Source organism: Thermobia domestica, chromosome 9, assembly GCF_964235325.1.
Source record: "Thermobia domestica chromosome 9, izTheDome1.hap1.1, whole genome shotgun sequence".
NCBI lineage: Eukaryota > Metazoa > Arthropoda > Insecta > Zygentoma > Lepismatidae > Thermobia > Thermobia domestica.
The window spans coordinates 143,531,640-143,551,207 of record NC_137462.1 but is presented as its reverse complement, the minus strand read 5'-3'; the positions used below and the strand labels follow the sequence as shown (position 1 = coordinate 143,551,207).

Here is a 19,568-nt window from a genome sequence, read left to right as displayed (position 1 = left end):
AGACACTGTCGAAAATCTTTCATATATCGAAAGGATATCATATATCGTGTGAAATATCCAGAGTTCCTCGTCGTACCCTTCAACGCTGACAAATAATTTACGATATCTGTTTATTTCATGAAATTATATTTCCTGTATTCGTGAAGTACGGAATATTCAAATAAATACTTGTAGCCCCGACCTTCATCGGAAAGCCATCCCAACATACATTCGATACAGCTAAAATAACGTGACAGAACAGAATAGCCGAAACCTGACGACGCTTCATATTTTGAAGCGAAGTATCGTAGTACACTGAACAGATAATTACGTTTCGAAGTTTTATTACTCTTCTCGCGAGAAGATAAGTTCTTCTATCAAATTCTGAAAATCACGTAAAGTAATCCCCAGATCAACAATAGATAACGAGAGTTTGTATATTACCTAAGATGATTTAATATACAGGGTTATCAAAAAGACTGACCCAATTTCAAAACTAGTTATGCAAAATTGATACACCGGGATATATTAATGACAAATTTCTCTAGAGCAAGCTTACTGCAACAATAATCTTTGCAAAGTGATTTTTTAAAAAAAAAAACTCTTTGAAGAACTAATTTATTCAGTTGATACCTTTTTAGACTTCCAACCCATGTTATGCACGACTGTCGGAGGTCTTACAAAACGACTTTGTCGGTCTGTCTGTTGACAGATATCAGAGCAAAAACGGTGAGAGATTTTTTTTTTCAATCAATTCCGCGTTCCAAGAATATGTTCCACCTTCTCTGTTAACCCTCTATTCAAACAGCAAGTGGTTCACATTAACCATTTCCGGTTTCAATAATTAACGCTATAGAACAAAAAATGTAACAAGACAGCGGGAAGCAAATTTTTGCAAATGATTAAGAGTCTCAAGACAACATATCATGACTATCTATAACGCTCTATCAAGACCGGAAGTGGTTCAAATTTACTATTATCTCCAGCTTCAATACTGGTTTCAGTAGAGCAAAAACGATAAATGCTATCGAGATGTAGTTTTTTGAATCGGTTCAACATCCCAAGAATAGGTTTCATCTCCTCCGTTATCCTTCAATTCAAACCGAAATTGGTACAAATTAGTAATTTTTGATTCCAATATTTATCGCTATAGAACGAAAACGGTACCAGACAATAAGAATAATTTTTATTGACAAACAATTCAGCGTCTAAAGAAAGCATATCATGACTATTCACAACACTTTATATAAATCAAAAGTGGCTCAAATTTACTGTTACTCCGGTTTCAATACTAGTGTCAACGTTTATTGCAACAGAACGATATGCTAACATATAAAGAAAAGCTGTTCCTTGCAAACTATTCAGCGCAAGGCAAATTCTCTACCAAACCCGGGAGTGGTTCAAATTTACTATTACTTTCGGTTTTTATACTGATTACCGTGGAGCAAAAACAGCACATACTATCAAGATAGGGTTTTCTGCAATCGATCCAGCGTCCCAAGAATAGGTGTCATTCCATCCGTTGAAGCCCTATCCAAACCGGAAATGGTTAAAATTAGCAACTTCCTGTTTAAACGTTTATTGCCACAGAACGAACACTGTAATATATGGCGGGAATCGTTTTTCTTTTTTTCATCTCTAGACAGCATATCATGACTATCCACAACTTTCTACTAAAACCAGAAGTGGTCGAATTTTACTATTACTTTCCGTTTCAATATTAATTTCCGTACAGTAAAAACGATAAAGAATATTAAGAAGCGGATTTTCAAAACCGATTCAGCGTCCCAAGCAGGGTGCGAAATCCCGGGGGGGACGGGAGGGATTTCCCCCCCACCAAAAATTTTACACTTCCTTTTCCCCCTCACCAAAATTTGTAAGGGGGGACACCTTAATAGGAAAATATAAGTAGGTCTATAAAGAAAATTTTCAGACAAACAATAATTTTAAATGCATGCTGTTTTAAAAAACGTAGTTTATTTGTAAAAGGATCAGGTGTTTAACTTTTTCGGTTGTTCGGTTGTTGACGAGATGAAGACCTTTATTCTCTAGCGTACCAGTTGCATGCAAAATTGGTAAAATTTCTCAAACAAACAGATTGTTTTTCAATTTCAGTGAACGAACCTACAAACAGCTTTGCGGATAAGCACTTGCTGTTATATGAACATATGTGGACGAAGAAAATAAACCTTGTTGTCGTTTTTATAAATTAGTGCTTGTAGAAAATGCCGATGCAAAATCCCATAAGAGAAAATTATTCAAGCATTTTCCGAAGATGGCATAGATATTTTTAATCTTAAAGAAAAACTGGTTGGATTTAGTTCGGACGGGGATGCAGTGTTTACTGGAAGAAACGAAGGTGTTGCTGCTCAAATTAGAAGAAATGTCAACCCGTGCCTAATTAGCGTACACTGCATGGCACATCGAATCGATCTTGTTTCTGAAAGAGTTTTTGGTGTTGTGAGTGCTGTTCACAACTTTGTATGTTTGTTAGGCAAACTTTACCAGGTGTTCAGTAAGTCATCTACAGCTGCAACACTTAAAAGTATCGCGACAGTCACAGATGCCGCAGGACAAAAATTTGAACGATTACCGTGGTTCGGATTCCACCTTAAACTGTAAGTCCACATCTCATAGCCTTGCTGCTGAAAAGGGTCATTAAACTTAATTCAGCAAATCAATCGTATTATAGTGTTTGTGCTTTTATTTTCTAATGTTTAACGTCCTATGAATATTCATCACGGTTAAGGAAGACGGTCATGATGAGATGAATTATAATGGTTGATTAGGATAGTGGAAGGAAGCGAGAGGACCCCGAGAAAACCCCCACACAATTGTTTGTATACCACAAGCAGAATTTGGCGCGAGCTAGAATCCAGCCGATGATTCTAGGGTGAGCGCTCTACCACTGAGGCAACACGGCTTTTTGTTGTCTATCAAGTATTTGTATTGAAATCATTATTTATAATAATATATTCTTGCTAATAATATAATATAGATACATAGTATTATTTAGACTTACAAAGGTGACCGTATATCTGAACGACCAAACTGAAACACTACGTACGTAGCGAAGAAACGAGAATTTCATAAATAATAATAAAAACTATACTCTGACTCTACAGCTCATGAGGATCTATGGCTTGCCAGGTGAAGTGCTTCAAGTTAGTAGTTCTAATGCTTGGTTAGGACATCGGTTCTCAGGGACTATTATTTCTGACTTATATATCTCTACTGCTATTTTCACGAATGTAATCTTCAATATAATGGTAAACACAAGGGTACTGTGCTCCCACTAGAGTCTAACCCTGGACCATATGCACCGAAGTGTATATTATGCAGTAGATAAGTTACCAATTTTGGTTAAATTAATAAATAACATTAAAGTATTTTTAAATAACAATTACGACTAGTTTGAACATTTATTATTATTATTATTATTATTATTATTATTATTATTATTATTATTATTATTATTAATAATAATAATAATAATAATAATAATAATAATAATAATAATAATAATCCATTAATATTTCAATTTTTTGGAGGCTCCACGAAGCATTAGTGTGGATCGCTGAACTTCTTCCCCCCACCATTTTCAAATGATTTCGCACCCTGGTCCCAAGAATAGGTTCAAAGTTCCGTTGAAGCTCTATTCAAACGGAAGTGGTTCAAATAGGCCATTTCCTGTTTCAACGTTTATCGCCATAGAACGAAAACAGTAACAATGAGAAGCAATTTTTTCACAAACGATTCAGTGTCTGAAGACAACATAACATGACTATTGACAACATTCTACCACAATAGGAAGTTACTAGTACTTCCGGCTGCTTACTTATATTTCTATAGAATAACAACGGTAAAATATATCGAGACGCGCTGTTCGCAATCGGTTCAGCTTGTCAAGAATGGATTCCATCTTTTCTATTAATCATCTGTTCGAACCGGAAGTGGTTCAAATTAATCATTTCCGGTTTCACATCTTATCACCATAGAATAGAAATGATAACAGATAGCGACAAATAGTTTCCGCAATCGACACAACGTATCAATCGTATATGCTTCATCACAACTCGCAACGCTACATCGAAACTAGAAGTAGTTGAACTTACTAGTAGTTTTTATTTTAAATTTTCATAGAGAAAAAAAAATGTACAAAATAGAGGGTTTTTTTCAATCGATTCAGCGTCCCAAGGACATGTTCTAATTATTCCTTTAACCTTTATTCAAACCGGAAGTGGTCCAAATTTATGACTTTTATATTTAATCATTATTCAAAAAGAACAAAATCAGTAAAGGATAGCGGGTATTGGTTTTTTGACATTGATTCAGCGTCAGAAGAACATGTACTATCTTTGATCTTGGACTATTCCATACGAAATCAACAAATCAAGGCGACTCATATGTTTTAGATTTTCTTCATATTTTGTATAAATGTTGTGGTACCCAAACATAACACATCTGTAAAATATTACAGCTCTACCTCAAAGAAGAGTCCTGTAAGAGTCCGCTCTCGACTTAAAATACTGAAACCGCTAGATCTCTGAAGATACTGAAGCTCTTTGAAAATTGTTTTCACCAAAACAATCTTAGAATTTGTAGGATTTAAAACATTGTAGTAATGAACTGCCCAAGTGGGGTTAAGCATATGAATTTAACTATCAAAGAGAATAAAGAAGAAAACATAATGTCAAAATTTGGCAATTATTTCTGAAAAAGGCCCACCTAACATCAACCTCAAATTTTCAAATAAGTAGCTCTGGTATTCCTCTTTAACAAATAAAAAAATTAGGAGGGTGAACCCATTGTTTGTACAGACTGTATATCTTCTAAGTAAGCCTGTTCTTCTAATGTATCCAAGTAGTCGGTGAAATTCTGTACAGAGGACACTTACTGCACCTCCGCAGCATACAGTCTTCTGATTTAATATCACAGACTATCTTTCTGTACAGAGGACACTTACTGCACCTCCGCAGCATACAGTCTTCTGATTTAATATCACAGACTATCTTTCTGACGAGATCTGTGTACGGCTGATCTTCTCGGCTTTACGAACACGATACTCGGTTGTTTGAAATGCTTCAACAGTTCCGTATGTGTTCACTTCACTTCACTTTTACGGTACAACGAAGCGGAGGTGGAAGATATACGTCACAAAAGTAATAACAAAAGTGACCGTAGACAAAAGATAAAACTACGAAAAACAGGGCGCTGTCGTTCTCATTTGCAACAGATTAAAGCTGTCGAAAAATCAGCGCGTCTTCTGTAGGCATACATTTGATTGGCTATTACAGAATGCATGTGCAATATATTTTGACAGTATCTTTAGGATTGGTTCAGCATAAGCTACAATTCAATGATAACGGAAAATCATGCTTTTTTTTTTTATCAGAAAATAAGCCTAATACATGGTTTTAAAGTGAAAAAGTGGTCAGCAACTAGGTGGTGGTCGAAGACGCACAACCACCCTAATGTACGTATTCAACATTATTGCATTTACTGAAAAGAAAAATTACAAGAAAAAGTAAGTTCTTGTAAGTGCTTACGTCAACAAATTATGTGACGAAAAGTTACATTTTATCACCGACCCCAAGCCCATTTATCGCATTTGAGCAAAATGAAAAAGACAACGTTAATTTTGAACTTTGACCAAGCCTAGTATACGAAAAAAAAAGATCCTGAAGCCTTCTCCCATCGCTTTGGTATATTTTTGTACATATGTTAGTGTGCATAGCTCCAATCCTATGAGCATATATGGTTAAAAATGCGGACCTTAACCACGTAATCACTACATTTGTGGTAACTGTTTCTTTGAGTCTAATTTTCGGAACACTCACCTGTCGCCCACGCACTGTTATAGTTACGAGTTAATTGGACAATGATTCTCTCTATATCTGATTTTCGGGACTCTCACCTTCCACCCACGCTGGGCTATATCTAAAAACGCCATAGTCAGTTAAGAAAATCTCCAGTGGTGTTTCTGCTCGCGTCAACGCACGATCCGTGTTGATCGTTGCTCTGTAGGCCGCCCCTGATCATAAGTGGGGCATGCTGTCCTAAGTTGATTCGCGCGCTTGTATTATTGAAACCCGGACCCTTGAACAGTCCGTGCTCTTGAAAAGTGCTTTATTTTTAAAAAGTGTATCAAGCGGGCTCCCCAGATGGGTCAAGCATCAAAATTAACTTAACAATTAAAAATCAAGTTACGGTCCCTATATATAAATGAAAATCGAAATTAAAAAGAACACATTTGTCTTTCGTTGGTAGCAATACTCTACGTTATGTGACGCCTGTTTCGTAGGCTTGGCAAGTCGTCTATACCTCTCTGTGTTAAATAATTGTGTGGTATTTAAACTTCACACAATTACAACTCTAAAATAGTCACAATGTGACTGTAAGCAAATCAATACAAATCAGCTCAAATTACCATTTGTGAAACCTTTCCTGAGCCTTGATATCCAGCCGGGACTCGACACCAGGACGGCGATTACATTGGATTAATTGACCGGTCGAAGACCACTGCGAGTAGAATTTGGTTCGAATTAATTATTGTTGTTACAAAGTCACCACGAACTTTTCAAATTAAAATTAAAAGCGGTGAACGTCATAAGGTAGAGAATCGTTTGTTTGACATTTTATTGATACTTTAAATGTACCATACCTATATATATATATATATATATATATATATATATATATATATATCATTGCTAAATGTTATTACATGTGTAATACACTTTAAATCAGGTTTTATCATTTGCACGTAAAATTAATCTTTAACTTGTTGTGCATGTCTATGTTTAATTACAAGTACATACTTTTATTTTTATTTTACGGTACTTATATTCCCGACCACCGTTTCCCAGCCCCGGGCTTGGCGAGGGTATAGATATAGGTGAATTCGTGGTTTATCGAGGCGCGCCTGGAACAAAAACGAAAGAAAGAGGAAAATAAATTAGGTAGAGAGAAAGTAAAGTAAAAGGGAGTGTGGCATACACCTCACAGTCAATTCTAACCACGACGAAAACCACGATATCAATTTCAATTTTCTACCGTACATAAAAATTCACGACCTATCGTTAAAATGAAAGACCGCATTTTTATCTTCATCTATATGTAAAATAGTTTGCTGCACACAATCACAGATATTCATAGTTTGAAATTTCAAGAAGAGAATTCTATTAAATGAATAAGTACTGAGAGTAACAAGCGATACTATAAACTCAATAGCCTCTTTGGATGACTATGTTTTCTTCAAATCTCCCAGAAAACCTTTCTTCGAAAAGGATATGTAAGAGAGCGAGGCCAACTGGAAGAAACGTAATTTACGAAGATTCGAAGGAGAACCGAAATTATACAAACTACAATTATTTTTTGAATACAAGGTAATTACTATTTACTTATGACACACCATATAGCATTCATTAGCAAATAGTATGTTCAATGTTAATATTAATCTAAGGCAGGGATGCAACTAACCATTCGCCCGGGGCGAGCTTTTAATATCACTATTTATTTATTTATCTATTCATTTGAAAGACAAGTAAAATTACTTCTATTCTGGGGATGTGGGCTAGTAGTTTTTTTTTTTTTTTTTTTTCTTGGGCTAGTAAAATTCTGTGCTTATTTGCATCCCTGATTTAAGGAGAACAATAAACGATAGCGATGGAATATTTGGAAAATTTACAGGAGAAATGTGCAATACTTATGTAAATGAGTATTAAGTAAGTAGATAAAATATACAAGCAACAGAGTTGAAGGAACTCTACAAGTGCACCACTTGTAAATACGCGTAAACTACGAAGAGAGAACATTCTGTAAGTAAATGATGGAACAAGTATCGCGGGTTAAACGCGTGCAACTGGAAAGTAAACTATGTAGCGAAGTGACGAAATCGCAGTTACTAACGAAATAAGTGCAAACGAGTAAAGCACTTGGAGTTGCCCCCACTCCCACCTGCCTCCGGCGCGTGGGTAAAGAAATGAATCACCCTCGTACAAGAATCCTAGCAAATCGTGGATAACTTGTCCTCAGGGGGTTTAGATTCATTTTTTTCGGAAACGTTGTATTTATAGCCATAACGCTTATGCTTTCCTAAAAACAGAAATGTAAAGTTGTCCACGAAAGCAGTTCTTGAAAATACTGGAAGAGTGGGTTTTCTCAAAAAGGAACTGTAAACTCTATGTGATAAATTTGTATTTGGGTCCCTATTCTGAATATGTACCAAACAAACCGCAAAATTAATCAAGAATATATTCAAAAATGTAGAAGACCTAACAACTAATTTGCACACACACATTTAAATTTTGGGGGTATGTTTAGTACAAGGGGTCCAGAAGCACGTAAGAAACACAAAATATACAGGAGAAATGAGTGATGCAAGTACTTAGACGTAACATAACGTAACCAAATCTAACCTAACCTAACATAAACTAACGTAAGCTAACCTGAACTAACCTAAACTGACGTAATATTAGTAGAAATAAGCGAAATTCTATCATTTGGGGGGGGGATTATGCGAGACTCCTACACTAATATAACACAAACTAAACTAACCTAACGTAACCTAAACTAGCCTAACCTAACAAACTAACCAACCCTACCCTAAGCTAACCGAATATGAACAGAAATTACCAAAATTGACACATTTTATAGAGAAAAGAGCTAGACCCCTCCTGCTAAACATAGGCCAAACTTTGTAGTATTAGACAAATACACGATATGAGTATAGGTCTAAATGTTCATTTTGAAGAAAATGTGTCCGTTATTATTTTTGCTTATTGTGAAATGTCTTCTCCCAAAACAATAAACAGGCCCCGAGCCTTATTAATACACTAATACAACAATAAGTTAGGAATAAATAAATTAGCCTTGCACTTAATTACTACGTAATATACTTTGACCTCCTACTTATAATTTTTAATCATATATTGTAATTTAACGGGTGGAAATACACGTTCATAACTTAGGAAATTATACTAGTCTTACTCAGATATCGGTGGAATATTTCATAAGCAGAAGATTTCATCACCAGTCACATAAAAACCGAAAACGTGTGAACATGCCCTTCGGCAGTGAAAGGAAAGAGATGGTATCTAAATAAATGCTGACACGGGACCTTTAAGACCGATAAACCGAACTTGAGAAGTTCTTTTATTTACACTCTATTTTAACCCTGGAATAAACAACAGAAAATAAACTATAATAACCTGTATTACGTATAGAGTCCACGGGTACCAATGCCTACTTTTTTCCTGTGTTAAATGCAATGAGTAATTTCTCCTGTAATGATCCACAACCAACCAAGTCTTATACCGAATTACGTAACTGTTTGTATTTGGATATAGAAAAATTGTACAACATGGGAACTTGCGAAAACGCCTACTTTCAACTAACACTACTAACGATTCATTAGTTAATATAATATGGCACTAGAACTTTTTTAAAAAATAATACTTCTTTCTTTCTCTTCAAGGCAAATTGGAAATTCCGTAAGAATTAATGTTAAACGTAGAATAATAGATAAATATGCATAAGGCAACTTCGTGACACTAGTTTTCATTTTCTTGGAAAAAAAAATAAAAATTCTTACCTTGAATCAGCTGTAGCAAATAATCATCATTCTTAGATAAACCGAAGTCTTGAGTTGATTAAGACATTAGTTTCTCAATACAACACCACTACTTTTTTTTTCTCCCACGCTCTTAATTTACGCTTTTCTGCATAGAGCTGCAAACAGTCTGCTTGTGTGACAGGTGCTGCCATCTAAAAACTACCTATTCTTACTACAGATGTTCATACGGATCTACCGATCGTCTACGACGCGATAAAAATAAACCTAAGCAACAGTGCTTTGGTTCTTATTCTCTTTTTTTAAACGAAAGAAAAAAAAGAAGGTCGAGTCTGAACTAGCCGGAGGTCAAAGATCAGCCTAAACATGTTTGTGAAAATTTTCCTACCCAATAGGGCAAGTTGCCTCACAAGGCAATTAAAGCCTGCATTAGGGTGTTCCACAAGAATTTATGCTGTGAATTTTCATACTTCTAACAGGGATAATATCCCGACAGCTACTAGTCCCAGAATGGTTCGTATAAGTAGTGTTTATGATTCAAGAGTAACTCACCTTAGAAGGAAAATAGTTTTATTTACACATAACTTGCTTGAATTTATGTTGAAAACTGACATGATTAACTATAGTGTGCCCTTTATTAGAACTAGATGATGCTATAACATCTGTAAAAATGCTGTTCTAATCCTTGTACTTTACACTTAATTTATCGAATGTACGAGTAGTAGGAATCTACTGAAAATTAAAACTTTACCCTGATGTAAAATGATTGTACACATAGCAGTCTATATTGAAGTATGCTTAAACGTCTTGTATTTCATTCATACGATTTTAATGTGCAAAGAACATAATATATGAACATATATTATATAGTTCATATATCAACTGGCAATGTACTTGTACATCCACATGTTGTTACAGTAGAGTACTAAGCAATGAAAGATTGTTAGCCTATCATATACATTAATTTTTAGTTTGGTGCACGATAATTTGGAGGTAGATGTAAAACAGGTAATTGTGCTGGTCAAGATTAGCCACACCACATTTTGCAAAATAAATAGGTAAAATTCAATTCTCTGCATGGATAGATATGTTTATAAGGAACAAATTTCTGCGGGCGACTTAATTAAATAGTAATACAGCTATATTTCAGGTTCACAAGTGTAGGATTACTACTGTAAAATCGTTACAAGTGCTTTACGATGGTTAAAATAAGTGAGTGCAGGCATATTTTTGAAATTGGGAGGGAGGCAAGAGTATTTTGCTTAAATTGCGTGCTTGCTTGCTATATTTTCTGTATTTTTTGATGGTTTAGGTAGGTTAGATTAGGTTATTTGAATTTGGGGGCCAGAATTCTTCGCTTAAAATACGTACTTTCTTCGTATATTTTATGTTTTTTGATGGTTTAGTTAGGTTAGATTAGTACTTATTAACTAACTAATCTAACACTTACACTTACGTAACAACTCATTTCTCCTGTAAACATGGTGATTTTACCTGATTCCCCGCCCCGTTCAAAAATTATCCCCTGTAAAATCATTACAAGTGCTTTACGAAGGTTAAAATAAGTGGGGGCAGGCATATGAAATAGGGTAATAGTGCACTTGGAGCAGAACATTCAAATTTTTTGTTACATGATGTGGCATTAGAAGAATAGAATCACTGTTATTTGTACGTAATAGGTTATGTTATAGTAGGTTTTATAATGTTATACCCAAAGTGCGCTTTGCCTGAAAGATGACTATTAGATACTAGTTTCCGCCGGCGGAATATTTCTGCTCAGTATACAAAGCTGTATTTTATAGGTGTGTGAAATCATTAGTAAGTTACTACTGTGTGTTTCAGATGTAAAGCATCACGGGCAGTAGCCAGTGATGCACGGTGTTGCCAGATTGCGGTCTCCCCTTTTCCTGCTCGCTCTTCCTCCAGTGGAAATTACGACACATACTTTGGCAACATTATTCACAATATAAATGTACTATTTCAGCAAATTCAAGAATTTTGACTGTGCATCCTAGAAGTATATATAGCAACTAAATTACTTACCTGTTACCTTTTCCAGTGGTAATGCCAGTTTCGAGTCCAAATGGAGAACAATTTCTCTCGGATGTAAGCCATGCTTTTTGCCAACTCTGGTGAAAAGCTTTCCTCTACCTGAAAGTAATGTTCCCCTAGAACAACCTGCTAGTTACACTCCTGACTATCCTATAATAAAAGTTGAGTTCTCTTTCCAAATCGAAGAAAATTCCGCTGGAAATTAGACGCGGGACTCATCGCTCCTTTTACTAATTGTTGTATATGAAAACCTTTAAAAGCGTGTATCATAACAACCAGTTGACATAAAAAGATGTAGTTTTCACGTATGTGTTCGTAATTCTTTTCTCTACTTCGTAAAGTAAGCAGTTAATATGCTAATACAATATTTCTAATAAGCTCCTCTGGTATCGTCAAGACTCAGTAGTGCGTGAAGTCAGCATGCAGAACTGCTTGTCGCGAATTGTCAACGCTGCTCAAAGCCAATCGGACGCCGTGTGAAGCCAACACAAGGTCATGTCGCTTGTTATCTGAAACACACAATAGTGTGAAACCATTAGAAGTGCTATAAGAACTTGGTTCATTGCGAAAACAATTTTTCACTACCGTCGTTTACACGTATATCCAAAATCGCTGACACGCCGCATAGGTTTACTTGCTTGGCCTTGCCCTGACTCGGTTAAATAGCATTCGTGCTTTTTAGTAGCCACATAGCACAGTTTTTTTTATGCCATATATACGAACGCTGTATATCTATACGCAAAGTGTGGTAGTGCTGTATCGCCGGACCACTTTGAAAATTCAAAAAAGTACAAAAATGTACTGCATTCGGTTGTATTTCGTTGGATTACATTTAAGTTACGAGTAAGAGTTCCTTTTGTTCTTAACAGTGACTTTTGGCGCGGATTAATAGTGATTCGAGTCACTGGAGGGAATCGAACTATGTTCCTTTGTGTGTGCTGTTGGTGCTTTCGATTTTTGCCATAAGGTATCTCTCTAGTACAATGCTAATGTATAAAGCGGGCAGTTCGTAGTTGTTTGAGGTTGTGTTAGTGTGTTATGCCCGCTTCGTGATGGTCTATTTGGAGAGTTTTCACTCGTGGCGACTCCACAGTTAGTTCTAGAACTTCAAAAGGCGTTCGATGAATTTAATGAGGAGCGTGTTAACTCGTCTTTCTTAAAAAAATATTTTTGAATTCGGATGTGAATTGTTTTCGTTTTCCGGTTTTGTGCAGTTTAATTGAGAAAAAAATATAATGGTTGTGATCGTAGGATGAACCTATGTCCGACATATGATGTGTGTGGCAGATTAATAATGCCTCTTGTATGTTTTAATCGTAATTGTGGTTGTTTTAGAAATGTATTTCTTTGCCTAATGGAGCATTTTTCGGTCATACAAATCTAAGTACGGTATTTAGAAATTTTGTGATGGTTTATCAATTGGAAAACAATATTTTTTTATTTGTTCGACATGCTTGTTTGCTATATCATTAGTGGTGAATAATATTTGAATTTTTTGTAATATTTTGGAAGTTTTTTTTTATTTTATTTTTATTTTTTTTTTTTTATAAGATTATTCCTTTTTCCAGTGAAGTTTCTATTAGGGGCTTGGGGAAGGCAGACCCATGTAGATTAGAAAATAATCGTTCAAAATGTATTACGAGTTACTTAATTTATTGTACTGACGTTTTTAGCGGGGGTTTTGGGGGGCGATATCCTTCCATGTAGCCTAGAAAATAATCTTCGTTATTCTGTGTTTTGTTTAATTTTGTTAGTTGACAGATGTTATTGTGTAAAATTGTTGTTAATTTCGTGTGGTTAGGTTAAGTTCAGCTAGTTTCGAAGCTGCTTATTATTTTAACTGATACGCGTCGGTTATAATTGATTCATCTGATAAGGTTTCCGGATTAGTTGAGCTAGTCGTTCTTAAGTATATTTTGATTCTTCGAAGTAGTCTGGCAGTAAGTTGCACGTAAGAAGTTGTCTGTTTCGAGGAAGTGGTAGCGAGAGTGCTCCGATGAATCGAATCGTTCTTGAGAACTCTGAACTGTTCCGGGAACCGAGTCAGATGAATCGTTGAATCGTTTCCAGTCACTGTTTGGCACAGAGTAAACTCTTGGCAAGTTACGTTAGATTACCTTACATTAAGCGTGCAGTATTACTATACAAATCCATAGTATAAGAAGAAGAAGAAGTAGTAGTAGTAGGAGGAGGAGGAGGAACGGGTTAGAAGTCCCGCATGGGATGCTTGGGTTCTGTTCTCGACATGAAATGGGCAAATGAAAGACTTACACAAATATTTCTGTACATTTTACAATCTATGGATCCGTATAGTAACACAGTGTACCTCCCGCGAAATAGTCCATCCGTCTTCACATACAGTGTCGCTTATAACATCAAAAACGATCAACAAATACAACCACTTTCTTAACTTTTACTATTCCCCTTACCTGACTTTCACTCATTTTTCCTTACAAACGTAAATTCTCCAATTGACCCCGTAAAGTTCCTAAAATTGGTCCGGCAATACAGCACTTAACCTCAAATTGTAAAAGAATTATAATTTTTCTACAATTATTTCGAGTGGTGTGCCTAAGCTTGTCCTGCACGCAAATGATAGTATAGAATAGCTTCTTTCGTCTACGCCTTTATAACTAATATTGTATTGAGGCAGCAATTTAAAGACAGTAATTACTTCTATCATAGTAATTAGATTTGTTGGCTTCTAGGTGTGTTGAGCACTGTGTTATGTTGATAGTCGTCAGTTTAAAGCAAGTTGTTGAAAAGAAGTGTGTGGATTGACATGGAGAAAATTAATGTGTGTTATTGTCTTGAACAGGTAACAAACATTGTAAATATTCAGGGCTACCTAGAGAAGGGTTAAGGTTAGAATACCATCCACCATCCGAAAGCATCGAATAGAAAGAACAAATAAATGAAGCATATATATATGCATGCATGTCACTGAAAGACTCGCTTACTGTCTGAAGACAGATCGGCGGAAGTATAAGCCGTCGTCCTATATAAAATTATTTTGTAATATTAAAAGTTATAAAGCAATCCCTGAGCGAATGAAACCAATTTATTAGTTTATTACTGAACCGCTCTCCGATGTCGATCATTTTCGATCTTTTCTTTTTCAAGTTGAGGGTCTGAATTTGGATTTAAACGGCATCGCAAGTGTTACTCTTCATCTCAGCGACTCCGAAAACTATAGGTTCGGTACTTGATATCAGTCATTTTTATATCTCTTCTCCTCCCTCAACTTGCGGGGCTGCATTTTTATTTAAACATCTGAAGTATCACTATTCATCTCAGTGACCTCGGAAACTACAGATTCGACAGTAATATAGGTCATTTTCGATTTTTTTTATATTTTCTGCCTCCCCACTTCCCTCAGTTGCACCGTTAAAGTGAAATGATAAAAACCATCACAGGCACGGACCATGTTGAAAATTTGATGGAGATTGGTCGGCTTTTTCACGAGTTATTAAGTCACAAAGGTAGTCACTTTCATTTTCGATCATTTTTAAATCTCTCTCCCCCAGGGTTTACCCAAGTGGGCCCAGCACGAAGGAACCCGGTAGGTTTTTTCGGGTTGGGCCCACCTGAAAAAATCCGCTTGGGTTTTTGAGCTTTTTGTTAGTATATTATTGGTGCAACTAAGGTGATCACATTAAAAGTGATTTTTACCAGATTTTAGACTTTCTTGAGAGAATTAGATGCTTTCACGTTAGAGTATACAACATTCAACATAAGACCTTTATAAAGTTCTAAATGCACTGGATGAATTAAAAAGGGGGAAAAAACTTAGCCTGGCATAGTTATAGAACAAATTAATGTATGGATTATGCTTATAGCCTATTCGAAGTAAAATATGCAATTTTGTACTTTAGAAAATATTTGCCGTAAATAGTGTGCTCGTGGTCTCGGCGACACCGAGGGACGTTATCACTCATACGTTTGACGGGATTAAGGCCATAGGTGCCGGTACTATTAGTAAATATATAAATACATTATAAAACGATTAATATTGTAAGGATCCCCACGTTGCCGTACCAGGCAATAACCACGTGTGAAATTGATAATAAACACAAACAAACAGACAACGTTCCCGAAGAGGAGCCGATCACCATCGCCAACAGTCGGAAGGACGAGTACCCACGATGGAAGCCGACAAGACAGAATAAAAAGGACCTGCACACCTCGACCAACATCAATCTTCACGGATTGATCACAACACCACAAACCCCTCTCACGACGCTTGGTCACCGAGAGGTACCTATCCTTATACCCACGACGCACGGTCACCGAGAAAGAGAAACCTAATCTACACCCCTCTCACGACGCACGGTCACCGAGAGTACCTAACCCCAAAGCCCACGACGCTTGGTCACCGGGCTCCTATCTAATCTTTCCTAAATATTAGAGGAATTTCTTACTATAATTTGTGTACATAAAACTTTTGTAATAAAAAGGTGAAGGGAAAAGTCCAAATCCCGAGTACATTATTTGCTCTACCCGAGAAACCTTTACAATATTATTTCTTACTTGATGTAAAATACAAGTATTTTTCAGTATAATTTGGTTTTCCAACAACAACGGTTTAGTTCAGTCATTTGTTGCTACTCTCCAAATAAGCATTCTGTAGAATCAACACCAGCAATAGCGTAAAAAATCTTGACAAATTTAAGAAGCTTAATGCTCGGAGTTCTGAAGACTAAAGTGCTGAATTCAAATTTCCGTACTGGTGGAAGTTTCGATGTACAGTAAAGAAACCTGTATTTTCGGGGAAAAAATCTGCCTTTTGAAAGTAGCACTCGGAAATGAACGCAGGAGCATCGGAAATGAATACTTCAACAATAAAACTATTTATTTTACGCTGGAAGATATTTAATTTCATTTAAGACATTTTGAAACAATTGCTTCATAAAATATGAATTACATCTTTGTTAATTGTTTTAAATTAATTATTAGGAAAGAACCGTCTTGCAACAAGCGCACGAGAAATTCCCGTGATTGAACGCACAAAGTATCGGAAGTGAACTTCAATAGTAAAGCCATTTATTTTACTTTGGGAGGTGTTTGTTTCATATAAGACATTTTGAAACATTTATTTATTTCATACAACATGAATTGTATCTTTGTTTTAAATTAATAGACCCCTTTTGGTATTCATATTTGGCGAACGTCAGTCAGGCTTCTAGATGACTTGATCTACATTTGTTCGTTTGTCTGCCGAGCTTCTTCATGGCTAAACGGTTAGCGTTCGCGTCTTCGGCGTGGGAGGCCCGGGTTCGATTTCCGGCAGGAGCTCATGTGGTTCGGATTACACTGTAATCAGTAGTCCCGTCTCATATAGCCTCACTGCTGAAAGGGACGTTAAACACAAAATCAACTCAACTCGTTTGTCTGCCTCTACCACACACACAGTAATCCAGTAACACACAGAGTAATCCACATTTTCTTAATATAAATTCATACCACGTGGAATACATATACATGTAACATAAAAGAATTCCACTCAAATCTAAGGCAGTTTGATCTCATTTATATTGAACTTAATAAAAGAAAAGTTGCCCATGTAATAATTAGGCATAATCCTGATAAATTTAGGCAGGCAAAGTCTCATTACACAGACAGTCAGCATCATCTGAGACTTACCTTGATAGTTTCAGATGTTACTGAGTTTAACAATGTTCAAATTTAGGAATTTATGGTTTAAGCCAGGTTTTTCCGAGCAGAGAATTCATATATATATATATATATATATATATATATATATATATATATATATATATATATATATATATATATATATATATATTATTGCCCTCATTCGCTATATTTGTTGTTTACATGCTGCAAGATTTTAATTTCAGCACTTCTATTTGCATCTAAAGCGAATGTAGATTTTGAATTAATTTATGGATTACCATAAATTTTTCAGTACGTTTTAATATCTATTTGTTACTAAATATCAAATTAAATGTGTAATTAACTAAACCACGTTTGTGATTTATAAAATATGAGAATACACGTTGTTATGAAGTATTAACTAATACATTTTAAAGGCATTAATTAAATAACAGAAATCTCGTTCCGTAGTAAATGAGTTTCTGTTCTATCTTAAAAAAAAAAAAAAAAAAAAAAATGAATGAAGGGAGCAAATAATCTTCATGTTCGCGTATCGTCTGTCGTCTGTCGGTTTTCTTTATAAAATTTATTTTCGGATAACCTGATCTGATTTTATTTATTGAAAATACAGTATTACATTCCGAGGCCTTATTTCTTTTATTTAGTAAGACTTGGGAGAGTCATCTCAGTTTTGTATAGATACTTGACTTCTGTTTTGGAGTATCTAATAATGATGATAAATACGTAAAAATAAAAGCAGATTTCCAGATTTCTTACACACAGATTGCACAGTGTAGATCGTAATAAAAAAGTATAGGCATAAAATAATAAATAGCACTCGTATTTCATCAGAAAGGAACAGAAGAGTAAGTAGGCCGCACGCGGGAGAATGTCATGCTAGGAAAAGCTACAGTGGCGCCACGTAACTCAACATCGGAAAACAGAATTGCTGGTTGAATGGGAGCTAGACTATTGGGCTTATACAAAGTTGCCGCTGTTCGTATCTCATTCTGTGGTTCTGATCACAATAGGGTAGGCAGATAAGACTATTTTATTTATTTATTCTACTAAATGATAACAACTGATCGAATTGTTGCTTTTAAACCAATAAAAGAATATCAGTGTCAAAATTATTAATTCACTCCTACATTTTGAATAAAAAACCCGTACAATTAGCAGCCGTGATTGTACCTATAGATAAGGCTTTGTGCGATACATTCCGAACGGCATAAGCTGAGCGGGCGCAGACTAATAGTTAATGTTCTTGCTTCACCAGGAGTAGCTGGTGAATTTGAATCCGGTGACCACCCATCCTGACAGTCGAGTACTGAGATGGTACTGTTAAATATAGACACTAACCGATTTGTTCCTTTCTCATTGATTTAAAGCAAGCGTAGCACAGCTTCTACCATTCAACTCGATCAGCATTTATGTGTCTGTTCATCAGTCTGTTCTACGATAATTCTCGTAAAGCTTATCCGATTTTAATTAAATCTGGTATGTGCCTTCCTTCAATTTGACAGAAATATCTGTATTGCTTGTAACTCGTCAAATGAAATATTTCAGTGTTATAGCCCACACTTATGTTGTGTAGGCTAAAGGATACGCTAATGATAAGAATGAATAAAATAGTATAATAAAGAAAGTGGGAGGAATCGGTGGAACGCGCAAGAAAACTCATGTACGCGGTGTTTGTCCACAATAAAGCCCACTTGGAGAGGTGAGATAGTCAAGAGTCCCACGCACTAGAGGTGAACGTTCTACCACTAAGTCAGCGCGGACGCTGTAATTCATCAAGAATAACTCCAGTTTAAACTTATACATGTAAGATAATTTTCCAACATCAACTATATAAAAAATATATGCGATTATAACAAAATACACTGTGTACTTTCTTTAGAACATTCTGACCATCCGTACTACTTGGGTTTAAAGTGAATTAAGAATGAAAGATTGAATTTATTCTCACCCCTCAAATAAAATTTTAAAAACTCGCTGCTGTATGGTTAGCGTGATATACGGAAGTCCCCGTCTCGTATATCTTTGTTGCTGAACGGGACGCTGAACTCCAAATCAACCAACGCAATTAAAATATATATTCCACGATAATTACCGTTAAATAATCTTTGATTTAGGTGTAATTTGTCGTACGTTTTCTTTAAGGTTTCCCAATCATCATCTTTGCGTAGAGTTAAAAGTAAATTTACGTTTCCATGTTTTTTTTTTTTTTGGGGGGGGGAGTGGAGTCTTTGTAAAAATGCATGTGATTCTGATACAATATAACTAGAGGCACAAGTTTTTCGCAATGCGCGATAAAACGAAATGCGTCAGAATTAAGTAATTTTAA

The 19,568-nt window shown here is 35.7% G+C and overlaps 2 protein-coding genes across 4 annotated transcripts in view; one reads left to right on the top strand and one right to left on the bottom strand.

The window, feature by feature from the left end:
- The window catches only part of LOC145695080 (acyl-CoA:lysophosphatidylglycerol acyltransferase 1-like), a 127,613-nt gene extending 117,882 nt beyond the window's left edge, over positions 1-9,731 (bottom strand). The window contains exon 1 of one of the 2 annotated variants that reach the window (XM_081771954.1): positions 9,575-9,731. The gene's annotated coding sequence lies outside the window, so the exon portion shown is untranslated. Of the gene's footprint in view, positions 1-9,191; positions 9,297-9,574 lie in introns of those variants that run through there. The other variant, XM_081771956.1, reaches the window with a different exon arrangement.
- Positions 9,732-9,768: 37 nt separating this feature from the next.
- Positions 9,769-19,568, top strand: part of LOC145695079 (fumarate hydratase, mitochondrial-like) — a 47,358-nt gene continuing 37,558 nt past the window's right edge. Inside the window, exon 1 of one of the 2 annotated variants that reach the window (XM_081771950.1) lies at positions 9,769-10,066. In XM_081771950.1, the coding sequence (XP_081628076.1) occupies positions 9,920-10,066 (147 nt within the window). In that variant the 5' untranslated portion in view covers positions 9,769-9,919. Of the gene's footprint in view, positions 10,067-14,372; positions 14,424-19,568 lie in introns of those variants that run through there. The other variant, XM_081771951.1, reaches the window with a different exon arrangement.